General features: G+C 42.5%; 1 protein-coding gene across 1 annotated transcript in view; it reads right to left on the bottom strand.

The window, feature by feature from the left end:
- Positions 1-25,038, bottom strand: part of LOC111147002 (von Willebrand factor A domain containing 8) — a 335,372-nt gene that overhangs the window by 42,835 nt on the left and 267,499 nt on the right. Inside the window, exon 38 of the mRNA XM_022502835.1 lies at positions 2,803-2,911. Within this exon, the coding sequence (XP_022358543.1) occupies positions 2,803-2,911 (109 nt within the window). The remainder of the gene's footprint in view (positions 1-2,802; positions 2,912-25,038) is intronic.

The following is a 25,038-nucleotide window of genomic DNA, read 5'->3' as shown; positions in this document are numbered from 1 at the left end:
TGTGGGTGGGATTATATTTTATCTATTCCTATAAGAGCAGCTTAAACACCACAGACAACTTGGGATGCATTTGTTAATTAAATGAGCAACACTCCACATCCCTCACATATTACCTTACTTTTCCCTAAAATAAGAGATAGACGCTCAGATAGAGGATATAGTTAGCTTTGGATACTGTCAGTTTCAGAACAGCTTTTCCAATATAAACTCAAGTCTACATGCTGGTAAGTATACATTATATAACATTGTATAAACTGTTTACATTGTAAATATAAGTTAAATGCCTGGAAGACCCAGTAGGCAATACTCTAAGAAATGGGGAGGACTCTGGCTGGCTAGACAAAGCTTGCCTTATCTCAATACTTTCAAATTCAACTTATTTTAAAGTACTGTGCTGACCCCCAAAATACAAATATTGGCTAGATTTGGCCTCTGGGCTACCAGTTTATTACCTCTGCTTTATAATGATTAAAATACTAGCAGTCAGTTTCTTTTGTTTATTTACACACAACGTGGGCACTGAGAAGAGAACTCAATGTTGGAGGGACAGTAGCATATCATAGCATATCGTTGTATACTACTGTCACATGGCAGAGCATTGTACAGTTAAACTGGACTGCCTGAATTTGAATCCTGTTCCCATCCATTAGTTGTCTGCCCTTGAAGGAAGTTCCTTTACTTTTTTGTGTCTCAGTCTCCTCAGCTGTAAAATGGAGATACTAACATGATTTACTTCTTGGCATTGCCATGGGGCTACAATGCTTAGAACAGTATCTGGTGCAAAATGAGAACTATGCAAGTGGTTGCTCTTACTATTATTATTTAGACAACTTCTGGTCACAGAGAAGGAGGTCATTTCTGAGTTGCATAAAGTGGAAATTTTGAAAGCTTTTAGGCTTTTGGTTAAATGATGTTACATTTATCTTTTCTCCCTTGGGGCCTTCATCGGTGTGATAAATTAAAAGTAAAACTCAGTAAGCACTGGTTCCCTTACCAGGGTCAGGCAGGTCACTTCCTTCTGGGAAATACCACGAGAACAGCCTATTAATGATCATATGTTTACCCTTCAATTTGAGCACATCTGATTTCACTCTTCTTTAGAAATTAGGGGTGGAAAATTCCTTCTTAGGCGTCTGTGATTCCTGGCTCTCAGTGACAGCCTGGAGGCAGAGGGGACCAGAAACTGGACAATGACAATGAGCTCCAGAGATAGAAAAGCTGTTTCTGTGACTTGACTCCCTTCCTATAGGAAGTTCCTCTTAGGCATGGGTGGGTCACAGATTAGCGCTTAACATTTCCTGGGTGCTGAGATGACATCAGTTTTGGTGAAGAGGAAAGTACCCACAACTGTTCAGAGTCTGGTATGAGTGATATTCAGCATGAGTCATGGGAACCTTCAGAGGGTCCCACCAGGGGGCAGAGAGGGTGTGAGTGGGGAGCTCTTCATGACCTCTGCTTCTCAGAGCCTTTAATTCGTACTACTTAAATGAAAATGCTGGTCAGGGGTTCTAGACTTCAAGGCATAGTCTTAAAGCTAATCTTGAACACCCTAAATCAACTCCAAAGATATAGGAGAATAAGCAAGGGAGGTGCTCTGATGATGAAAGAAGGATCAGGTGACTTGGGTCAGAGCTAAGTTCCACATAGAGAATTCTGAGAGGGAATGGCAGACCGAAAAAGAATTTGAAGCAAAAAAGATTCGATAGAAAAACAAAGGCCAAGGGAAACAAAAGCAGGATCTTCAATCTGGACCAAGGTGAGCTAATAGATTCAAATGGAATAAAAAGCGAGAACCTCTGCTCCAGAGTAGTCTACCGCTGGGAAAAAAACCTACATCTGGCCAACTCGTTCCACAATGCATTCCATATGGATTAAGTCCTGCTGGCTTGACACTCATTTCAAGATCAAAGGACCTTTCTAAAAATACGCTTTCTTTAAAGCTGATGCTTGATGAATAAACAGAATAGGCAAGAAGTCTCCAGGCCTTTTTGATAGCACATTGTCTCAGCACAGAGACCCATTTCCTCCCGAGGCTGTCAAGGCCAAGAGGCACACAGCATCCTCAGGGAAGGTGAAGTATGGAACTGGGGCCAACACGGCTCCCAGCCGAGATAAGATCAGACAGTGCACACACAGTCTGGCCCTATTCCTGCAGCCCAGCAGATGTGTCTGTCCCAGCTGCCGCAGAGGAAAGAGGAAGACAGCAGGCATGGGAACACTGCTCCCGCCAGGCAGCCAAGAGGAAGGAATGGGCCACAGCCATTGGCTCAAACTGCAGCCCACTCTCTTATCTCAAAATCCTGCATCCTCAGCATACTCAATTCTGAGATGTGGAAGGCAAGGCCCATTTCTTTTCCAAGTCAGCTGCTCAAGAAAGAATTTACTGTAGACTGCCGGCGTGATCCCAAGGGCACGGAATTTAAAGGAAGGGCTTAACATTTTTAACGAACACATTCTCCAGACCAGGTCCCGTGCTCAGCACTTTACGATCATAATTTTGTGTAATCCTCATCACAACCTTGTCAGGCAGCTATCATTTTCCCCTTTTCCTGATGTGGCAATGACGGGAGGATCAGAACAGTCTTGGGTCACAGGGTGGCAGAGTCTGTAGGACTCCAAAGGCCAGAGTTTTTCCATGCCTTGATATCATGCCGGGATGCAGGGCAAAGGCACAGTCCAGCTGACTAAGCGGGGAGGCAGGGAAGGCAAGTGGTCCTTGAGCCTTCTCAGAGGTGGTGTGCAGTGTCCTCGGGTCTGGGAAGTCTCAGGACGCTCAACCCTGAGGATGCCCATGCTACCAACCTGTTCCTCCAGCCCACGTATTGCCGCCCACGTGGGGCATGTTGTCTGGGTCCTCCTTCCCGTGTTTGGGGGAGCTCACGTCTTCACCGCTGTCTCTGTTGATTGTTATCTACAAATGAAGGATTGAGACATTATCACTCTCTCATGTCCAACACCAGAAACTGCAAGGAGAGAAAGAATTCTTTTCTCCTAAACCCTTAAGGTAAGTTCTAACTTCAGGCCACAGGACACAGTAGATGCTGTTAGTGTCTGGCCAAAGACTTTTATCAGGTTTAACATCCATTTAGTTGGGAAGGAAACATTTAATTTTTTAAAAAATTCCTTAAAAAGAGAAGAAACTGGACTGAGTTACAGTTTCAGAATTTTCCTGGTGCAGAACATGCCTCCAGGATCTACACAAGGAACAATACCTACCAGAAGCAGGGAGAGTGGATCTCACCAGAGACCAACACCCTCCAGATGGTTTAGAAGGATCACTGCCCAGCTGCTGCAGACAAGTAAGAGGATATATGTTTACCTATTTAATTTTCGAAGAAATCCCACTCTTCTGAGAAATACTTTGTATAAAATATATGGAAAAGAAAAATAGAAAATGTATCTATGTATGCTTCAGTGACATAGCTATACATAGAGACACGAAAGACGGCTTATTTATTTTCCAGACCCTCTGTAATTTTATTATGGTATTTTGTAGCTTTCCTAATTCAGCTTTACTTTAGAACTGGATTTACTGTTCCTGTAATGGCAAACAGAATAAGCCGCATTTTAGCCTCCTCTGTGAAAGCCTCTGGCTCACTGGTCATTAATTGCATTCGGCAGAGATTCACCAAAAGGACTGGTAATCACCCAAGAATTTCAGCCCTACTAAGTGACTCCAGTAGATGTCATTTGACAATAAAAAGAACTCAAAGCAGTCCCACTTCATGAATCCTAAGAGCCGGCTGTCAACTGTAATGATTTTCAGGGCAGACCAGATCAAATATTCCTTTACTTGTCCAATAACACTTAGAGAAGACGCACTGGCAGGACATCATGTGAAGTACTGCGAGGCCTACGAAAGCCACTGGGGATTGGTCACTGCTCTCTAACTGTGGAGGGCAGAGCCGGGGGCTTGCAAATGGACCCAAAGCCTGATGCCAGATCACTCTTAGAGCTGACCCACTCCTTGTTTGTGCCTGGACTTTCATTCTAGGTGTTGGATGAATGAAGGTAGGCAGGTAATTTGGAGTCTTTGCAAATAAATGGCTATTAAGAATGAATTCAACATAACTTCCTTTGTCTCTGTCCAGACTAGTTAATTTCAAAAGTTACAACATCATAAAGAGATCTCTGCCAATAGCTTTGGCAACACTGACAGAGTTTTGGCCACAATTTTAGCATACTTCAAGAAAAGTTAGCTATCAGGACATGACAATTGATATGAATTCCTCACACATAATCATGGCTAAAAATGGGTCAAAATAAGTATTTTCTCCTTTTAAAAATTAAACTATGCAGAATAGCTAGAAACATCTAGAGAACAAATAAACATTTAAAAAAAACTTTCCTAGAACTTGTCCTCATTTTCTAACTTGTCCAGAGGTAATATAACAGATAAGCAGTAAATTAAAATACGTATATTGGCTGTAAGAATTCTAGACCAGAACTAACTGATAAAACTTTCTGTGTTGATGGAAATGTTTACATCTGCGGTGTCTAATATGGTAGCTATTAGTCCCATGTGGCTACTGAGTACTTGAGGATCTGAATTTTAAATTTTAATTAAAATTAAATTTCATATATAAATTTAAATTTACAATTTAAATAACCACATGTGGGTAGTTATTTCACTGGACAGCCCAGCACAAGGACAAGCTTGTTTCAGCCCAGTACATACTGTTTGGAGCTCTCTGTAGCATCCTACAGATGTTCTCCATGAGAAATGACAAAAACAAGAAACATTTAAGAACTGGGGTAGGGGGCGCCTGGGTGGCTCAGTGGGTTAAGCCTCTGCCTTCGGCTCGGGTCATGATCTCAGGGTCCTTGGATCGAGCCCCGCATCGGGCTCTCTGCTCAGCGGGGAGCCTGCTTCCCCCTCTCTCTCTGCCTGCCTCTCCACCTACTTGTGATCTCTGTCTATCAAATAAATAAATAAAAAAAATCTTTAAAAAAAAAAAGAAGAACTGGGGTAGGGTTTTATTCTGTTGCTAATTTAAGAAATTTATATAAAATTTATAACTACAGTCCAACTGGTTTTTTTAAACAAATATAATGGAACTTAAATATAGAGATATATTTACTATAATAAGAATATAAGCTTTTTAAAAGAAGCATTGATTACAACAATACCATCACTGCTCAAAACACTTCTGGACTGCTTCTGGAAGGATCTACAGAGTCCCGTAGACAGTGAAAGATTCTTTAATATCTTTAATGGTGGCAACGATGTGTTAAAACTAAATTTGATTTTTAATAAACAGCCAGAGGATAGAGTTGATGTCTGGTGTAAAAAATCTGCTAACTTGTTATGTACTCTTTAGCAAGTTAATTAACTTTGCTAGCCCTCAACTTTCTCATCAGGAACTAAGGGGGTTGGACTAAATGATTTCTACCATCCCACCTAGTGTCAGGATGCTCTGATTCCAAATCTGGTGTATACCGTGATCAAGCTAGGGTTTTAGTCAAAACCAGGTATGCTTATACAATAACGAGACTAGTTTACTTATAAGAGCTGTGACTCTTCTTTAGGCCAATTCTAAAAGATGAAGTTCCAAAAATGGTCTGAGCAATGACAGCATTGTTTCAATAACCATTCTAAGCATCATTCCTCACCTTGGGGGTGCGTGCATGTGCGCGCGCATGCGCACGTGCATGTGCATGTGCATGTGTATGTGTGCATGCATGTGTGTGTATATTCAGGTACATTGTTTAAAAATAAATAAAAGAACTTCAGAAGAAAAACAGAAAGTAAATTCTATGTGTCTAGTCACTTTATTTTAATCGAAAATGAGTTATCTTCTTTAGACATTTCCTACAATCCAGATATTCTGGCGTAAGCAAAGGGCCTTTTAAGAACAAATACTAAGGAGTGCCTGGGTTGCTCAGTCGATAAGCGTCTGCCTTCGGCTCAGCTCATGATCCCAGGGTCCTGGGATCGAGCCCCACATCGGGCTCCCTGCTTGTCAGGAAGCCTGCTTCTCCCTCTCCCACTTCCCCTGCTTGTATTCCCTCTCTTGCTGTGTCTCTCTCTATCAAATTAAAAAAAAAAAAAAAAAAAAAACAGAACAAATACTAAAAATGATGGCATAAGACAAAAGAAAAAGCCCCTCAAATTGCCCCTTTCAGTGACTTCTGAAATCATGCTCTTGGAGCTGTGAAGACAGCTATAATGGGCCAACAGGGAGGCAGAAAATTGGCTATGAAACCTCTGGGCAGAAAGGAACTGGAATGTTCTTTGCCGCCTGTGTCTTCCCAGGCCATCTGCTGGGAAAGGGCATTGGTTACATTGCCAACAACAAGGCAGCCATGGACTAATCCCAAGTGGGAATCTAGAGGTGTTTCAAAATTGACAAATTCTTGACAAAAACAATCATCAGCGCAAACCTGATTTATTCCAAAGAAATATATACCACAAAATCCTGGGACTCTTACTTTAAAAAAAAAAAAAAAAAAAAAAAAAGGCATTTTGGAGGTTTATCTAATTTTGTGTCATTTTATGAATGCCATTATACTCACAGGAATATATTTCTCTAGCGCATCTGCCAAAGGGTTTTCAAAGGCATTTTGGGGAATCTCCTGCATGAACTAATAACAGTTCATAAAAGGTCCAAGTCAGGAAGTCTAAGACAATCCAAACCAGGAGAGAAACTGAAACAGATATTAGGGAAGGCCTATCATTCCAGGAAGCTTGTTTCCTGGGGACAGACAGACATGAGCCACTGGTCATTCTGAAAGTTGATAAACCGCTGAATACTTTGAAGTATGTGTTGAGGATTTGGAATGCATTTCCTTTGAGGGTTGGTTTCACCTAGAAAGAATTTAAGTGAATCATTCCAATTATTGAAATCGACACTACTATATTCATTTAAACAGATCAAAATTTTCCCCATGCCACAACTATCATGGACCCTTACAAAAAAAAATTTTTTTTGAAGATTTTATCTACTTATTTGACAGAGAGAGAGAGAGATCACAAGTAGGCAGAGAGAGGGGGGAAGCTGGCTCCCTGCTGAGCAGAGAGCCTGATGTGGGGCTCAATCCCAGGACCCTGGGATCAAGACCTGAGCTGAAGGCAGAGGCTTAACCCCCTGAGCCACCCAGATGCCCCCCCTTACAAAATTTCTTTAAAGATTTTTAAATTTATTTTGGGAGGAAGGAGTAGAGGGAAAGAGAGTCTTAAGCAGACTCCGGGCTATGTGATGCCTGACAAGGGGCTTGATCCCACGACTCTGAGATCAGGACCCTGAGATCACCACCTAGGCCAAAACCAGGAGTTGGACACATAACCAAATGAACCATCCAGGCACCCCAGATCCTTACAACTTTTGGTGCAAATTGATGTATGTGCTGAGACCTTGATGTGTTTCTCGCAGCTGACACATCTACTTCCTTTTAGGTAAGGGTACTGAAATCCTAAGAACCATAATCCTAAGAACCATAATCCCAGAAATCCGCTTACATATGAATTAAAATGGGAAAAAAAAAAAAAAACACGGAACTTGTAAAATATAACTCATAAAAATGTTCCAGAGTAAAGCAACCCAAAGTCAGAGCTGGGAAGGGACATGACTCACTAAAACCTTGTAATTCTGGGCAAGGCTTATGTATTTTAGGCTCCTCCTCAAGTTCAGGATTCTTAAAAACCATCAATAAAATGATATAAATAGCCAGAATATAATCCTGGAAGAAAAGTTAGCTCTTGGAGGTAGGACGGGACAACAGAGCTGATTCTCATTTTCCAGCTGGAGACTAGGTGTGGTCCAGCAGATATTTCTAGCTGCCTACCCAACATCCACGCCCTCTTTCTTCTTCTTTTTCTTCTTTTTTTAAAAGGATTTTATTTATTTGAGAGAGAGAAAAGAGAAAGGGAGAAAGTGCACAAGGGAGGGGAGGAACATAGGGAGAGGAAGAAGCAGGTTCCCAGCGAGCAGGGAGCCTGATGCGGGGCTCAATCCCAGGAGCCTGGGGTTGTGACCTGAGCCAAAGGCAGATGCTTCACTGACAGCCACCCAGGCACCCCTGCCTCTTTCTTCTTCCTAAACAGAAGTCAGATGAATCATTGTTGAATGGAATTAAGCACAGCAATCCCACTGCTCTCTGCCCGTGACTAGTTTAGGGAAAGGGGATGTGACCTGAGATGGGAGAGAAGGGCCGTGAGGAGGTTTCTGGGAAGAGAAGAGCTCTCTTGCTGCTCTGGAAGGACCGCTCTGCTCTCCCCTGAGACACACATACACTCACTGCCTTGGGAAACACGGGGATGTGATGCATGGAGCTACGGCCTACATCTGGTAACCATGTGGCAATGAGACAAAGGTGGTGGATGGAAGGATGGAGGAGCTTATCTCCTGGATGGCACAGTGGAGCTGCTGAACCAGCCCGGGAGTCACTTCACTCTGGTCTTTCACATAAGCAAATAATAAACATCCAGATAGTTCAAGCTACCGTCAGTTTCTGCTACCAGGTGCCAACTGCATGTGGACTAATAAACCCATGTGTTGAAGGATGAATGACAGGCAGCAGGGCAGAAGCTACTGTCCTGACCTTTTGGAGCAGGTCCTATTTCTAACAAGAAGACATTCTTTGCATTTTTGGACATCAAAATTGTTATAATAATACCAGCACAGAAATCCTATTTATTATGGTTGCCTACAATTTTCTTGATTGGTTAGCGGGCAATGGAATGGATTTATCCATTCTCTTATCCAAACATTTCTGCATATGGTTATGGCACATCTGCTACTCACTGGGAAACAGACATAAAACAGGATCTTTGCTTCTAGAAAGATACCGTATAAAGGGGAACAAAGTCACAGTATAGGGTGACACAGGCCATAATAAGGTACTGAACATACCTGCCTCAAACATATTACTGTCTGAGGTCACTCTAACTCACAGATTAGAAATGTCTTTCCTAGATACAATGGAAGTCACATCAATATGTCCCTAGGAATGATGGTCTTTCATATGAAGACAGCTGTGTTTAAAAAAAAAAGCTGACTCTCACCCAGTTTTCATAAATAACACGTAGCTTCTATAATGAGATGCATGACAAAAATGCCTTTGTCCTTGGGTACCTTCTATGTGCTCCGATTTTAATTTCTGGCAAACCGTCAAGTGTGCAACTCATCTTCAGGTCTTCCCTGGCTGATGGCAACATCGGCTTTCAAATACTCCATGGCCTCCTGCCCTCTTTATTTATTTATTTTTTAAAAGATTTTATTTATTTATTTGACAGAAAGCGATCACAAGTAGGCAGAGAGGCAGGCAGAGAGAGGGAGAAGCAGGCTCCCTGCTGAGCAGAGAGCCCGATGAGGGCCTTGATCCCAGGACCCTGGGATTATGACCTGAGCCGAAAGCAGAGGCTTTAACCCACTGAGCCACCCAGGCGCCCCCTCCTGCCCTCTTTAATCCCTCTTCATTTTTACAAAGCAGGGAAGGATCTGATTTGTGATCATGAATATTAAACAATTACACCATAGTGGATATTCATTCACACTAAATAATTAACCCCAAAGGGCATTCACATTCTAAATGCCTTTCACACAAACTGAGAAATCAGGTCTTTCCTTTGTTTGAAAGTCTAGGAATGAGCAAGCTGGCAGAGGCGGCAGCTGGAGAGGATGGGTCAGGGGAGGGGGAGGGGGTGTACTAGGTCTTATCCCTGGTCCTGAACAAATGCCTGTTGGGGTGATTGTCATATTACATGTAAGAAGCAGAACAGGTGGTAAGAGCTCTTGCTCTGATGGAGTGGATGGACTCTTAGAAAGCGTTCCTATCCTTTCTCGTGGGCTTCTCTTCACGTCAACCAGCACTCCCTCTTCTCCTGACTTTGGGCTAGACTCTTTGCCCACCTCCCCAGACAACCAACTCTGTCTCACCTTCCTCCTTTCTGCTTGAATACTCCTAGAAATGTACGTGTATTTTGCTTCCTGGCACAGTGATATGCTTGGTAAGTATTTTTAAAACATCTGAAATGATAAATCTAAAACACCTCCCTTCCTCTATCTGATAGGACATTCTGGAACACATACCTATATACATCCTCTGTTATTTCTTTATTTGAGTTTACAGCTTCTGACAAAGAACTTTCTTACCGAAATGACTCTCTTCCTAAGTCTACTATTATGCAACAAAAATACCCTGCTAGATTAAAAGAAAGGACATTTTAAAGATTTCACTGACGTGGGCTAAAATGGGGGGCAAAGTATCAGTTTATTATTTTACTTTGCATTTTGTTATTTGACAGCAGTAGCTGGCACAGTGCCTGAGACATATATCCTTAAATATCATAGATGCTTAATAAATATGTTAAATGAACATGTGGGAGACTGCCTGCAACAAAATCTGAATTTAACTCTCCATGTACAAACCTCTCCACAATAAGCGGTCAGTTGTGTGTCTGCTAGACTCTTCCTGGCTCTCTCCTGCCAGCCCATGCTGCTGTGGCAACCAGCACAGCAGGGCCCAGCCTCTGGGCAGCAGAGGCCGTCTCCTAACAGAGGCAGGGAACACATGGCCCTCTTGGCTCTGCGTGCTCTTACATCCTGACCCTGCTCCTCCCTCCGCTTGACTCTGATTCCTGTGAGGCCTCAGCTCAATTTCTGGCTGAACCTTTCACTGGGCCTGGGAGGACTCCCTCCCGTGGCCTCTGAATCTGTGGTAGTGGCCTCCTTGCTCTCCCACCCAGATAGAGCTCTTAGAATGGCTATCCGAAATCAAATCACAAGGCTGCAGAATCCGTCCAGAACAACCTGTTACTTTCCCTAGAGTATTTATTCCTCTCTTTCTTCTACTTCAGTTCAAACAGAAACAAAAGATGAAGGAGACTTCTGGAAAACGTGAGACTATGTAAGAGAGAGGATGGGATCAAGGGGATAAAGGCTGCAATTACAAACAAATCTTTAAGGGAAACCAAATGTTACCACTGTTGTGTAGGTGAGTGTCAAAAACACATGTTAAGAAACCACAAATAATTGGCATGGCCACAGCTGACTGGCACGGAAACACGTCCTTCTTGCTGCCACTTGGGAGCACATTCTACAGCGTTTCCCCAGAAATAGCTGCTAATTAAATTCAGGCCGTGGGGGTGTGGGGGCAAACCAGCAGGACTTTATATATTCTATCCTTTCTATTTTTGCCTCTTTAATCTTCAGGAGCTCTCAAAAGGTTAACATCCAACAACACTAGAGTCAACTGAAGCCTGGCCATCAGGCTTCCACAGTCAAGGAAAAGGTTACCTCAACTACAGCAAAGTGTGTGCAAATGCTTCGGTTCTGGTCTATATGAGGGAGCCCTGGGGAGAGATAGCTACCGCTACGTACTTTTATCATTATTGCCATGAAACCATCTCGCGTGATGTTTCCTGGCCAGGGGATTTCAGTCTTAGACTGAACTTTTGTGTTCTAAGACACCAAACCTATTTGGCGATTTTTAAAGCTATTGTGCTTTCCGGGTCAACAGAATTCTCCAAGGGGTTGTGTGACTAAGGAAAAGGAAGGAAGGTACAAAAGCCAGCCATGCTACTAGAGTGGGTGGAAGCAATACATGCTTTTAGTACGACCCAGGTTCTAAAAATTCTCGGAAACACGGATTGCAGTCCAACGCAAATGCCCTTTCTTCCGGTTATCCATACAGCGGTTGGGTCCTCCTCTGAGGCTATAATAATATTTATAACACATCGCCTACTGATGTTTACCCTGTGCTTCCTGAACCGTTTCCTCAGGCACACGGAGTTCGGGTAGAACCCGAGCTGTAACATCCGGCAGCGTGGTCTTCCTTTGCTTCCAACAGGACCCACTGTTCTCACACACTTTTGACAGCTACTCTGGGTCAAAGGTAGTAATCCGAGAATGCAAAATAATGGCATAAAGAGAGGTCAGGGAGAGAGACGCTAGATGCCCTGTGCATGTACGTGTGTGCGCGTGCGCACACACAGACACACAGACACACGCACACACACACGCACACACACACACACACACAGAGCTGAAGATAGAGCGGTGTGTTGCTTACAGCTGAACACTTAGGGTTTGGTGCTCCCAAGCTCACGGCGTCAAGGAAGTGCTCCCAGCTGCTATGCTGGCTCAAGTGGGCTGAGAGTGTACGTGGGCAAAATACACATGCTAAGTGACTGTGATGGACACTTTTATTATAGTACATTCATGTATGTGTACATGTTTAAAAGAAAATGTTTCTTTGTGTGATAAACAGCATTGCAGTGAACGCGTGAATCCCCACAGGGAGCGTGTTGGAATACGTGGCCAGAGAGGCGCACAGTACAGATTCTAGGCTGCGAACACCCAGAGGGCAGGGCTAGGTCACAGCATCTTCGTGCCACCTTCATGCACACATGAAATGACCATAGACGCTCATTTCAAAGCAGCAGGATGGCTCCAGGATATCTAGGAAGGCACAAGGATATCTAGGATATCTAGGAACCAGGTAACTGCTCTCCTGGGACTTGCGGAGGCAAGTGGCAAAGCAGGAACTCTGGGGCAGGAGAAAAGAATACTACTGGATCTTGCTTTTTGCAAAACATTCTTTTAACTTGAGCCTACTATGTGAGCAACATTAAGACCACTAAACACCAATGGGTAAAACTTTCTAATGAAATTTGGCCAGAGCTGTATGACACAAATTATGTCCTGTATCATGGATACTAAGCTACATAGTAATTACATACAAACAAATGATTCCTAATAATGACTATAATTAATTACGGGCTTACATAATCAGACCCAAGTGAGTTTGTCATCTTCTCCTTTGTGTTAGTTTTCTTATTTTTTTCAATGGTTTCCATTTACACCCCAAAACTCATACTCCCCCAAAGACAAAAGCCCCGGATGCTGTTCCAGCAAGTTCCCTCTGCGCTTGCCTCCCAAGGTTCCCTCTCTCCCTACACCTCGCTCTGCGGCTGGGATCTGAGGATTCCCCCGGCAGCTCCAGTTCTTGTGGAGCCTGGAGGTCAAGGGCAAGAGGCAGCATGAAGTTGTGTGTGTTTCCAAGAGTGACATGACAGGGTCACAGGCAATGAAGGGGATCACCCAGAAGGGGAGAGGAGAGACCACACTCCACAGGGACTCTGACCCGGGGCCCTGGGGGTGAACTGGGGTGAGTGCGAGGGGGCAGCCAGTCCTTCCTCTCTGCCCTCCCAGGGTTGGTACTGTCTTCTATTCATGACACTAATTCTTCTTGACACTTAGGAATGTTTTCCTGTCGCTCTCCTTCTGCTGACATCACTGTATTCCTGGTCCCCACACAGCATGGAGTTCTATGTGCAGTCATGTGAGGTTGCTTAACAGAACCCTGGTTTTAAGAAGTGTATTTATACCCTGCTTTTGACTTACTTTGACAGGTTTTAACGTCATTTCTGGGGGATGAGTCAGTTTAATGTAGAGAGTAAGTTCAAAGCTGAGGCATGCCTAAGAGAGATTTTATAAAAGGAAGGTGCCTTCGAGGAGGTGAGTGGTGTCTTAGGGGATGGGGGTGCACTACCAAGGGAGTGCAGGCTCTGAGGTAAGCTGGAAGTTCAGCCCCGTGGGCCTCCAAACTCACTGTGTGACACTCAGCAAGTCATTTTAACCTTTCTGGGCGTTAGTCCTCTCATCTTCAAAACGAAAAACCCGATGAAATTCTTTCTAGCTCTACGTTTTTTACTTGGGCCCTTATCTACATTTATCTCGGTTCTAGTTGACGAGAAATATAAGCTGTCACCAGGGATCAATTTGACTAAAACCAGAGTTAAGTGTAAAGAATATTTTGATAGAGTCACATAAACGCTTGGCTTTTCTTCAGATTGGTTCACTAAGATTTTTTAAATTGAAAATGAAATGTTTTTTGAGAGGCAGCTTGATGTCATGGAAAAACCATTTTACTGGGAATTAGGAGGGTGGCTTTTGACCCTGGTTCTGGCTCTAACGGGCAAAATGGTTTTGGCTAAAGTTATTTATTTTCTCTTCGCTTTCTTCACCCAGAAAATGAGGGGGTGACTAGCAGAAATGTAATTCAAATACAATACGTGGTTTTTCTGGTTGATAACATTTTATTTTTATTTTTTTTAAAAAATTTTATTTATTTATTTGTTAGAGAGAGAGAGAGCATCAGCACAGGCAGACAGAGTGGTAGGCAGAGGCAGAGGGAGAAGCAGGCTCCCCGCTGAGCAAGGAGCCCGATGTGGGACTCGATCCCAGGACGCTGGGATCATGACCTGAGCCAAAGGCAGCCGCCCAACCAACTGAGCCACCCAGGTGTCCCTCTGGTTGATAACATTTTAGAGAGTGTCATATGGAACCTGAATGCTGGTCTAACCAGAATGCCAGCACAAATTTGCGGGGGTCTGGGGGGGAGCATGTATCATAAAACAGGGATAGAGAGGTACAGACTGTGGGTCATGGAGCAGGGATGGGAAAGTGTAAGGGTGTTACCCTTGAACTCCCATGGCTGAAATGAAGAGATAATACTTAGAATGGAAAATAAAGAAGAAACAGAAATACGTAATTGAGAGATAATGGGGGCAAAAAAATAAATTGGCAAAAGGAGTTGAAAGTGTTTGTCCAAGCTATTTTTTGTAACAAGTCTTTTGAAATTAAAAAAAAAAAAATTACTCATTTGAGAAAGAGAGAGAGCGGGCAACGGATAGAGGGGCGGAGGGAGAGGGAGAGACAGTCCCAGGCAGACTCCCTCTTGAGTGCAAAGCCCAACACAGGGCTTGATCTCACAACCCTAAGATCATGGCCTAAGCTGAAACCAAGAGTCGGACATGTAATGGCACCACCGTGATGCCCCAAAAGTCTTTTGAATTTAAATTTAAAACCATATATAACTTAGATGAACCTTCAATTGCTTCCCTTTCATCCTTTCCTGTCAGACAGCATCCTTGCCTCTAGTAGTTTTCAGCAAGCACAGACCGTGAGCTGGGCCCTCCGCAAGATGCTAAGGATGCAAAGACTCATGACTCAGTCCTGTACCCTGGGGATTTTTCATCGGCTTGTAGGAGGAGGTAGGTCTGTTTTCACTAGTCAGTGCAGAGAGTGGGTGGAGTGCCAGGCCAGGGGTAAGCACAGTGTGTCAGTGGGATATACTGGAATGGCTCCTAAGGCTGGGCGTCAAGACAGCCTGGGAAAGTTTCAGGGAAAGTTTCCTGGAAGAGGAAATGCCCAAGAAGAATCCTGAAGGAAGCCTAAGAGTTGCTCAGTACAGAAGGCTGGAGATTTTAGGCAGAAAGGATAGCAGTTGGGGTGCTGAATTGAAAATAAGGGAGTTAAGTGATAGTTGACATGGGGAACTCTTTGTCTGTAACACCTGGAACAATCTACCCATGTAAATACATACTCACTGAGGCTTGTGACGATGGAAACACCCCATCCTAGAGCCCACCCCTGCTGCCAGGTCGAAGTAGAATACACTAATCACTGGCCCGTCTGGAAGAGCTGCATTCTGGAAGCTTCTATCTTATTTCAGAAACACGAGATTAGAATATATTGTCTGAGAATACGGGAGTTGCTTGAAGTTGAAGGAAAGTAGAAGCTGTATGAAAGTTATTCTGGAGAGAGGCTGAAAAGACTTTTTTTTCATCTCAAAAGAATTTTAAAATTTCCAAACATGTTCCTTTAAATGGAAGTTTTGTGAGTATAACCATCTGTGTGGAGATTAAATATTAGAAATGTCAGTTGTGGACGAGAAGATAAGGAGGCTGGATTAGTGAAATCTCCAGCTTTAATTTGGGACAAACTGCAAGTTATCTGCACAGGAAGGGAGCCATCCTAAAATGCTACCTTCTAGAAGTTGCTCCTGAATTTCCCAAAGGATGCTTTTATTCCTCTGGACTCTCACAGTCCTTTTCCACACTGTCCTCTGTGCCCTAACAGTCCCACAACCTGTGTATGCCTATCCACCTGTCCACCTCCTTGGGCATCATACAGGCAGAAGCCCACAGCCCGTAGCGTAATTGTACAGTGTGTCTTTCAATATGTGTTTGCAAACTTTGAAATGGTTCTATAATCAAGAGGAAATATTATCTGAGTTCTATAAATTGGCCTGATACATGCTGAGGCACATTCTCATGGCAGGACGTGAGGTATCTCTGTAAGAACAAAGGCTTTCCAGAAACAGCAACATAACAAATGGGTGGGCCATGGCTTGGGAAGCGACCTGCTCTTTACGTGGGCCACACTGTGGCTCTGTTTTACAATTTCAAGAGTCTGAGGTAGTCTAGTAAAGAAAATTCAAGGAAATCTAACAACTCCCTCCCCCATGGTCCTATTCTTCTGAGATACAAAAGACAGATAATTATCTAAATTGTTTCTCAATATGAACAAAATGGAGAAGTGACCTTTGCGTCTGTGACAGAGTCTATTCACGTCACGGTGTTTAGCAAAAGCAAAGCCATGTCCAGGCTTGGAGAATGCTCACAGGAGCCAACTTCCGTTCTCCCTCATGTTACACAGACCATAAATAAATAGGCACAGTTTAACAGGCAGCCAGACCCAAATGGCTCATACTCACCCTTGGGGAGTGATAAAATTCTCCTGCTGGTAGACTTACATAAACTAAGATGCAGTGAAAATTTTAAGGATACTCCCTTTGCTCAATAAACCTGAATTTTTAAACTTGAAAGATGGCTTGACTATGAGGGAAAAATAAATCAATCCGGCAAGAAAAAGCAATCATTCTAAGTGTTGGTAGATTAACTGAAACATAGGAGAGATCAAATTCAGTGATTTAAAAATCATATGCTTGCTAGTGAAAATCTCCATTTCTAGTTTTCTGCCTATTTTTTAAAACGATTTTATTTATTTATTTATTTGACAGACAGAGATCACAAGTAGGCTGAGAGGCAGGCGGGGGGGTGGGGTGGGGTGGGACACAGGCTCCCCGCTGAACAGAGAGCCCAATTCAGGACTTGATCCCAGGACCTTGGGATCACAACCTGAGCCGAAGGCAGAGGCTTCAACCCACTGAGTCACCCAGGTGTCCCCCACCCCCGCTTTTTAAAGATTTTATTTCATTTTCTGCTTATTTTAAAACACATTAGTGGAGCTTTAGCTAGTGATCTGGCTACTTCATGCTAAAACTGGACCTTCCGTTTTGTTTATATTTAAAATAGAAAGTACAGTGAATTTCAGGTCTGAGGCTTCTTACAGATTTATCTATTGGTTGGTGGCAATTATTACCAGATAATAAATTAATCTAGTGGATCATTCTGATGATGTTGACAATCTTAGATTTTTGAGGAAAGTGACATTTCTAATTTACTGAAGCAAAGTATCCAAATAGTTAATTGTTTTATTTTGTTTAAAAAGAAAAATACATATGTTGACTATACTGGAATTAAAATGAAAACCTTAATAATAAAACAAGAAAAAAGTCTGAAGAAACCCCACAAAAACAAAGAGGACAAGATAAACATCAACAGGTTGGAGGAAGCAGCAGGGGAAAGGTTCTGAGAAGTCCTCCTGTCCAGTCCTCGTCTCCGATAACCCTTGGGTTTATATGCAACTTGTGATACTGAAGGGCAGCTACTCCTCTGCTCTTAAGAACCCTCATTCCTTCTTCCGAGTGACATGTGCATATTTTAAAAGACCTTCAAGCACCAGCTTGAATAAAAACAAAGGATAAGAAGGGAGAGCAGGAGAGTTATATTGTTTGTGGACAAGATAAGGATAAAAGGTGGGGGGCATTTTCTGGAGGAAAGTACATACCAGAGTGTACAAGTAAAGTAAGCATTATAGTCCTTCCAGAAAAAAAGGTAATATTAAATATCTGTAAAACAAAACCAATTCAAACTAAAATAGTAATTCTATGATGAACAATTAGGTTTCAAAGCAGTTAGAAATTACAGGTTTTTGAGAGAACCACAATGCCAGTCAAAGTCAGGTAGATTATTTCACTTTGAAATCTCTTCAGAAATTTAATGTTTGGGGGACCACAGAAGGTCAAGTTTGTCTGGAATTCTGAATCCCTTTATGGGTACTGGCTCAGCTTTTTAGAAAAGAGTTATTATAACATCTGTTCACTGGCAAGGGGCCAGTAATGCTGTATTGCTGATTATTAGTTTTAAGATGGCTGTTACGCTCTCTTAGTACTAAAAGAAAGCAATTTCCATCAGTCTTGGGAGATTCTGACCATGGGAATGATGTTTCCCCTGGCAACTCTAGTATCTAAGGTATTGAGTCAGCTATGCTAATTTGTATTCATACTGTGTGGTGTTCTAGAATGTATTATAAGTTTATAATGCCAAGAAGACTTTCATTAAAAAACTCCTTAAGCGGGAGGAGTGGGCAAAACCTTTTCTTGGTACGCAAATATGTTTTATATTATCATATGTTCTGGATTTATATTTCCAAAATACCAGAGGAGTCCTACAAAACCGCATTCTAAATAAAATATAACAAATGAGAATAAGATGACTAATAACCAGTTTAGCAAATGTCCTGCTGTGCTGGGACAGTCCCCAGTTAACGCCTGTTGTCCCAGGGTAATTATTTATGGTACCATTTCAGTCTCATAAGTGGAATTATACAATCATTCTGTAATAACTGCACATTGTAATGTAACCGAGCCCCTTGGAGGAGTTTATGACTCCACTTGGGTATTGAATTAAACTCTATTTCTGGGCAGCAATAGCCAAGGGCAACGCTGGGCTATACCCATCTTGCCATCTGATAGAAGAACACGTATGTGATTGTCTATACTTGTCTATAAAAATTTGTTTATTCCATGTCCATATTAATAGCAATTTTGTAGAATGCAGAAGTTTTTGAATTTTGAAATAAAAAATTCGAAGTTTTGTATTTGTCTTCAAAATTCACGGGTAAGTGTTCTGGTATGTTTCTGCTAGGGCCTCTTTATGAAAATTTAATAGACAAACTTCAGCCTTTTAAGGTAATTCTGTAGGCTCTGGACTAAGGCAGTTTGACAGCTCTGGTCACTTAGCCCCTGATGCCACTCAGCCTCAGGTCAGTCCTGCTGTGGGTCCCCTCTCTTTTTGCACTTTACATCTTAACTGACCTTCTGGCTTTTCCCTTGAGAACAAGCCCCTACCTTGAATCCCTTTTCTTGTAACCAGGTCCCAATTCGGTTTCGTGTTATATGAATCTATGCTTTGGTTCCCCGGCTTGTCCTTTCTCTGGAGTTTTAGGGATCTCTTTGCCTGATCCTGAACCTTTCTTCCCTGGGCTCCCCACCATTGTCACGTGTCACACTCCTGATTCTCTCCTTTGCTCTTGCTGTTGACAGTAAGGCTAGACATTCAGGACTTCTCATCTTTGAATAGCTGGCACCTGGTACAGTGCCTGGAGCCTAGGAGATTCTCCACAAACAGCTGTTGAGTGAATGAATGATGAGTGAACCCTGCAGCTTTCTTCTCACTGACTGGAACTGGGTTTCGTTCCAAGTACTACTTCCACCTCGGCTCTCTTCATTGTTGACAGGGCTCAGGGAGCAAATGTTGTCTGCATATATTACTGTTGGGTGAGACACGACAGGCATGGAGTTTAAAGAATGCTGGGGCCTGGGTGGTTGGCATGTCCCTCACCAGGCAGCCACTGTCTCGGCTGAGGTGGTGTGAGTGGGGCTGAAGTTCATCCAGAGAGGGCCCCTTGGCAATCCATCCTCTCTGGGGAAGAGCCTTTTTCCACTTGTGTCTGGTGGCCCTGTGTGCTCGAGGAGGCACTGGTAGGACCATCACTCCCAGGGAGAAAGGTTTTCTGTGAGTTTTGGCAAGTACAGCTATTAAAGAACAAGCACCTGTGAAGGAGTGAAGCTACGATCTCCTTTTCTTGCTTCCTATTGTAGGCAAAACCCAGTCACTTTGCTAGAAAGTTCACAGAGATAGATTTCATCAGAAACGCAGATGTTTTGATTGTGCCATTATATTAAAGTGTATTTTCCCCCAGGAAAGTGACCCTTAGCTGTGGGAGAACCCTGGGAGGGCTTTTTGGTAGGATTGCCTTAGAGCAGCCTCTAAGCCACATGTGAAAGCCAGGCATGTTGCTCATGAAGAAAAGCAGAGTGTAGGGAGGTGGTCTGCCTTGCCCTTGTGTACTTTTCTAGAATGGTCAAACAGAAACGAATCTTAATAGAGATATGTACTACCGCTACTCAAAAATAGCTTCTACTGCAGTGGGTAAGAGCAAAGACATGAACCAGACTGCTTGGATTCTGACCCTGGCTGTTGACACTTACTTCATCTGTAAGATGTGGACGACCACGCTACTTACCTCATAGGGTCACTGTGGGGGTTAAAAAGTACACCTCCTAATCGCTTAGAATAGAACCTGGCCACAGTAAGTGTTGTACAGGTTAGTTGTAATTACCACTGCTTTATTTTCTGAGAGTGAAAACGGTATTGCTTAGTATAAAATATTCCTTTTTCAGCAGAGATGTGCCAGATATGTATCAAGTTAATATCAGCATCAGGGAAAAGTAACTCAGGATTTTAATCAGGGATATCTTCTGAAATTTAAGTTGAATGAGAATTCAACACCCTGTCCAATTCTTATACTAACACTCATGATCTGCTGTTCATTCATGACCTCACACAGGAAGTTCAATGTTGCTGCAAGTATTACAAATACCAAACTGGTGTTTCCTAGTGCTGCACTCTGCCCAGAATGGAGCAGGCCTCTCTTATGGTCCTAGAAGCTGGAATGAAAACTTGATTACTTCTGAGCTCCTGAAAACATGTTTGCTCTCAGCTGCAAGAGATGTGACATGAAGGGGACTCAAAACATTTTCAGCCATGTAGCTGCTCCAAGCAAGACTTGAGAGAAATGGATACCTTAAAAAATGAGAGTAAAATGGGGGGCAAGGTGCCAAGGAAAAGACCATTCTTTACCTACAAATTTCAGGTTAGGATTTGCACTTTATTATTATTATTATTATTATTATTATTATTATTATTATTGAAGTAGGCTCTAAGCCCAGTGTAGAGCCCAGTGTGGGGCTTGAACTCACAACCCTGAACAAGACCTGAGCTGATATCAAGAGTCAGATGCCCAACTGACTGAGCCATCCAGGCACCCTAGGATTTGCACTTAAATGCACTTGGCTTGTTCACTTGTTAGAGTAAAAATTTTTCTTTTAGGGCGCCTGGGTGGCTCAGTGGGTTAAGCCGCTGCCTTCGGCTCAGGTCATGATCTCGGGGTCCTGGGATCGAGTCCCGCATCGGGCTCTCTGCTCAGCAGGGAGGCTGCTTCCCTCTCTCTCTCTCTGCCTGCCTCTCTGTCTACTTGTGATCTCTCTCTGTCAAATAAATAAATAAAAAATCTTTAAAAAAAAAAAAAAACCACTGTCTTTAAAAAAAAAAAATTTTTTTCTTTTAAAATCAGGTAATATGAAATATGAGTTTTGCATTTACCTCATATTCTTTTGGTTGCATTTGGAAGAATGAAAGGCATTTCCAAAAATGCAAAGATGAAAATGTGTACCATTTTTCTTCCTGCTAAAACGTCTCAGAATTTTCCTGATTTATACATGTGAAATTGAATGATGGAACCTACTTAAACTGGTTGCTTAAGAGAATTCATGCATTCACTCTCTCATTCACTCAGTGGATACCGGTGTAAGAGCCCCATGAGCCTGTCCAAGCATTAGGAAGATGATGTGAACGACAGGTCCATGATCCCTGCCCTCATGCTGTTCACTCTCTAAGTACTTTACACATATTATGTTTAATATTCAATTTTCAATGGGAGGCACTGTTGTTTCTACTTTGTAGGTCAGCAATCCAAGGCCAGGAAATGTAACACAATTTACTGTCACACAGCTTGTAGGTGGTAGACCTAGGGTTCAAGTCCCCAGTCCATCTCATTACAAAAGCGTAGGTTTGTTAGATTCTTTTTACGGTATCACACTGGCTTTAAATAATAGACGTGTTCTTGAAAGTCACAGAATTCACTGTTTTCTAAAGCATATCATAGTTGAAGAAAGCAAGGAGTATTTCTGCAAAGCAACTGCTTTTTCCTTTTTACTATACATCAGATTTATAGAAAACAATGAGTTCCAGTAAGTGGGACACTGGATGGGCTAGCACAGTTTTCAGCAGGCTGGTAAAAGATAGCACTCATACAGGATATACGTCTGGACTGGCTTTATACCAGACGATCCTGAACCTAACTGGCAAACTCAGTGCCTGTTCTGGTGGACACAGACCTGACGGTGTCACTTATTGGCCCCAGGACACTGGGTGTATTGCCTAATGAGCTTCTGTTTCTTCATCTGTAAAAATTGTCACCTAGCTCACAGAGAGCTACAAAGAGTAAGTGCAGGAAAGTATATAAAGTGCTTATTAACAGTGGGAGGCATGCTCCAGCCTCTCCCCTTCCCCCACACACAACACCCCAGTGTCTCTAACAACAACAGTAAAGCCTATCTCTGTTTGGCGTTTGCAGACAAAAGTATCTTCCGTGGAAATGTGCCAGAGCATGAAGATCACGGACTCCAATGCCCTGCTTATGGCAAAACCCTGGACATAAAGGAGGATTAGAAGCTTCTGGGATACATTTCCAGATGACTCAAGTTTAGGGTGACTGAAGAAGGGTTTGAATAACTAATCCCTAAACCACAAGTAATCTCCCACTTATGCAGATGAAGTACGTTTACAGAAACACTAACACAGAGAGTATACCTACACACCAGTAAGAGTAAAACAAAAAACAAAAAACAAACACATATTCACGTAAAAGACTTATATGAAATTGCTATCCTGGAAGGGTATGTATTTATTTCATTCATTCATCTAGCAAATGTTGACAAGGTGTCCCATAAGCTCAGGTCACTGTGTTAGCACGGGGTGTATGGGGATGAATGAAACAGCAATGTTTTGTCCCTTCAAAATCAGTTCACAGGGGCGTCTGGATGGCTCAGTTGGTTAGGCGACTGCCTTTGACTTGGGTCATGATCCTGAGGTCCTGGGATGTAGTCCCTCATGGGGTCCCTCTGCTCTGTGGGGAGCCTGCTTCTCCCTCTGCCTGCCATTCCCCCTGCTTGTGCTCTCACTCTGTCAAATAAATAAATAAAATCTTAAAAAAAAATCAGTTCACATATGGAGTCAGTCACAGTATTTGTTGTTAAATAAGTAATGCTAGAGAATTCAGATCAGAGTTGTCTAAGCCTGAATTTATCATAAAACTAGTTCTGGATCCCACCAAGTGGGAGCAAACATTAAACTACGCATATCTTAGAGCATCTGTACAGTTAGCAGTGGAGCTCTTTCCCAACACAATAGAAAAGGGCTTTTGGACTCTGTCTATAGCCCCGAGAGAGTGGTCTCCTATTTCCGGAGCCTGATCACTATTAATTATGATGACAAAAAAAGAATCCCTTTTTTTAGCCTTGGAAAAAATCCTACCCAAATAGCTTTTTTGAAGCTTGAGATGACATTATTTATCTCTTTCGGGTTTTAAAAATGTTTCTGACTTTTTCTGCCAATAACCAAGCCCTCTTTCCCCCCAGAGAACAACCCTGATTCCTGAAGCTGCTCTTCCCTTGACAGTACTTGGGAGGCGGGCATTATTTCCCCTGAAAAGCAAACAAGGGAATAAAAACAAGGTGACTCAAAGGATGAGGAAGTATGTTTTTCTAGAGAACAAAAGAGCCTTTCACAGTATGTCAAAGACTTAACTGTGAACTTCCCTGAATGTAAACACTGTTCAAATGGCAAAAGGAATTTCATCTATGTCTATAAAAGGTCCCGCACAATGCTTCTGGCTAGAAGCTGCATTTGGCAGGCAAGGAAAATAATCTTTTCTTCAGATACTTTGCATACAGACCTACAAAAACTTTTTTTTTTTTTAAATCGTCTCAGGAATGATACAATTCTAATGACCTCCACAGTAGCAGTGGTAACGCATAGATCACAGTACTGCCAAAGGCAATAATGCTCTAAGTTACAAGTTGTATCATTTGTGCTTTAGAAATAAAGAAATGCTTTAGAAGAAAGTTTAAAATAATAGGTTGATGTTTTGCATTTGGCATAAGAGTTTAAAACTTACAGGGCACTAGATTTTTAAAACAGATTTTGTTACGATCATAGAAAAGAACTATTAATATTTTAAGCTGCAGGAATTACGAGATAGCGATTAATATAAATATTCAACTTTTCCCACATTGAAGTTTTATTCTTCATAAACTTCCTTGTTCTAATAAATTTAAAACTGATCCTGGTAATTATGTTTATAATATTTAACAGAGCTATACGCTATAACCAAATTATATAATTGTTATGGACCTTACCCATCCACAGATTTTCTTTTTTCAAGTTATTTAAACTAAACAGGTTGTTATTATTATCAATCCAAACCCTACCGCAGCCTACTGCTGGGGTTCTATCTCCCACCATTACAGAAGGATTGCCCAAGTTCTAGTGAGTGATCTCTAATGATCTCTGACTCTAAAACCCAGAGTCAGAGGACATTGAGATTTTATTTCTGATTCTCTATTTTCAAACAAGGAGTATAAAATTACAGTAAATTGTTCTCCAGGACCTTCTGGTGGTGGGGGGTGAGAGTGTGGGGACAGAGACAAGGTTTCTGTGCCGCAGAGATTGGCCTCTGTGTGACAGTCCCTCTGTACCTCTACTTCCATGGGTCTGTGCATGGTCAGTTCTTACCAGGAATGTGGAAGGAACGTGTCATTTAGTCAAATCTTTGAGAAAGGGACTTGGTGCTTTCTCAGAGTCTCTGGGAGAGTAGGGGGCACTGAGGAGCTCCTGAAAGATTTACTCCATGTGGGAGAAAGAGATTATGATGTCTAAAGCGGGTGATGACACTTCCTGGAAGTCACCCCTGCCCAGAGTGGGTCCGGCAGTTCTCTTGGGGGAGGAGCATGTAATTTCAGTTTCCTGGAACTGACTCAGATGGGCAGAGGAATCACGAAGTTCACGTTCTAGAAACAGTAAGAAAGAACCGTCCCTCCAATTCCCTCTTCCTCAATTCCCTTTTCTTAAGGAAAGGAAGAGTCCTAAAAGTACAGAACCGTCTTTTCAACTTCTGCCATGAAATAAATGTATCATTTCAGGTAAATCACTTCTGGGACTCA

This window comes from Enhydra lutris, unplaced genomic scaffold (assembly GCF_002288905.1).
Source record: "Enhydra lutris kenyoni isolate GAN:26980312 unplaced genomic scaffold, ASM228890v2 scaffoldscaffold15, whole genome shotgun sequence".
Lineage (NCBI taxonomy): Eukaryota > Metazoa > Chordata > Mammalia > Carnivora > Mustelidae > Enhydra > Enhydra lutris.
The sequence above is the reverse complement of the archived record's forward strand: the minus strand, read 5'-3'. Positions and strand labels throughout refer to the sequence as shown.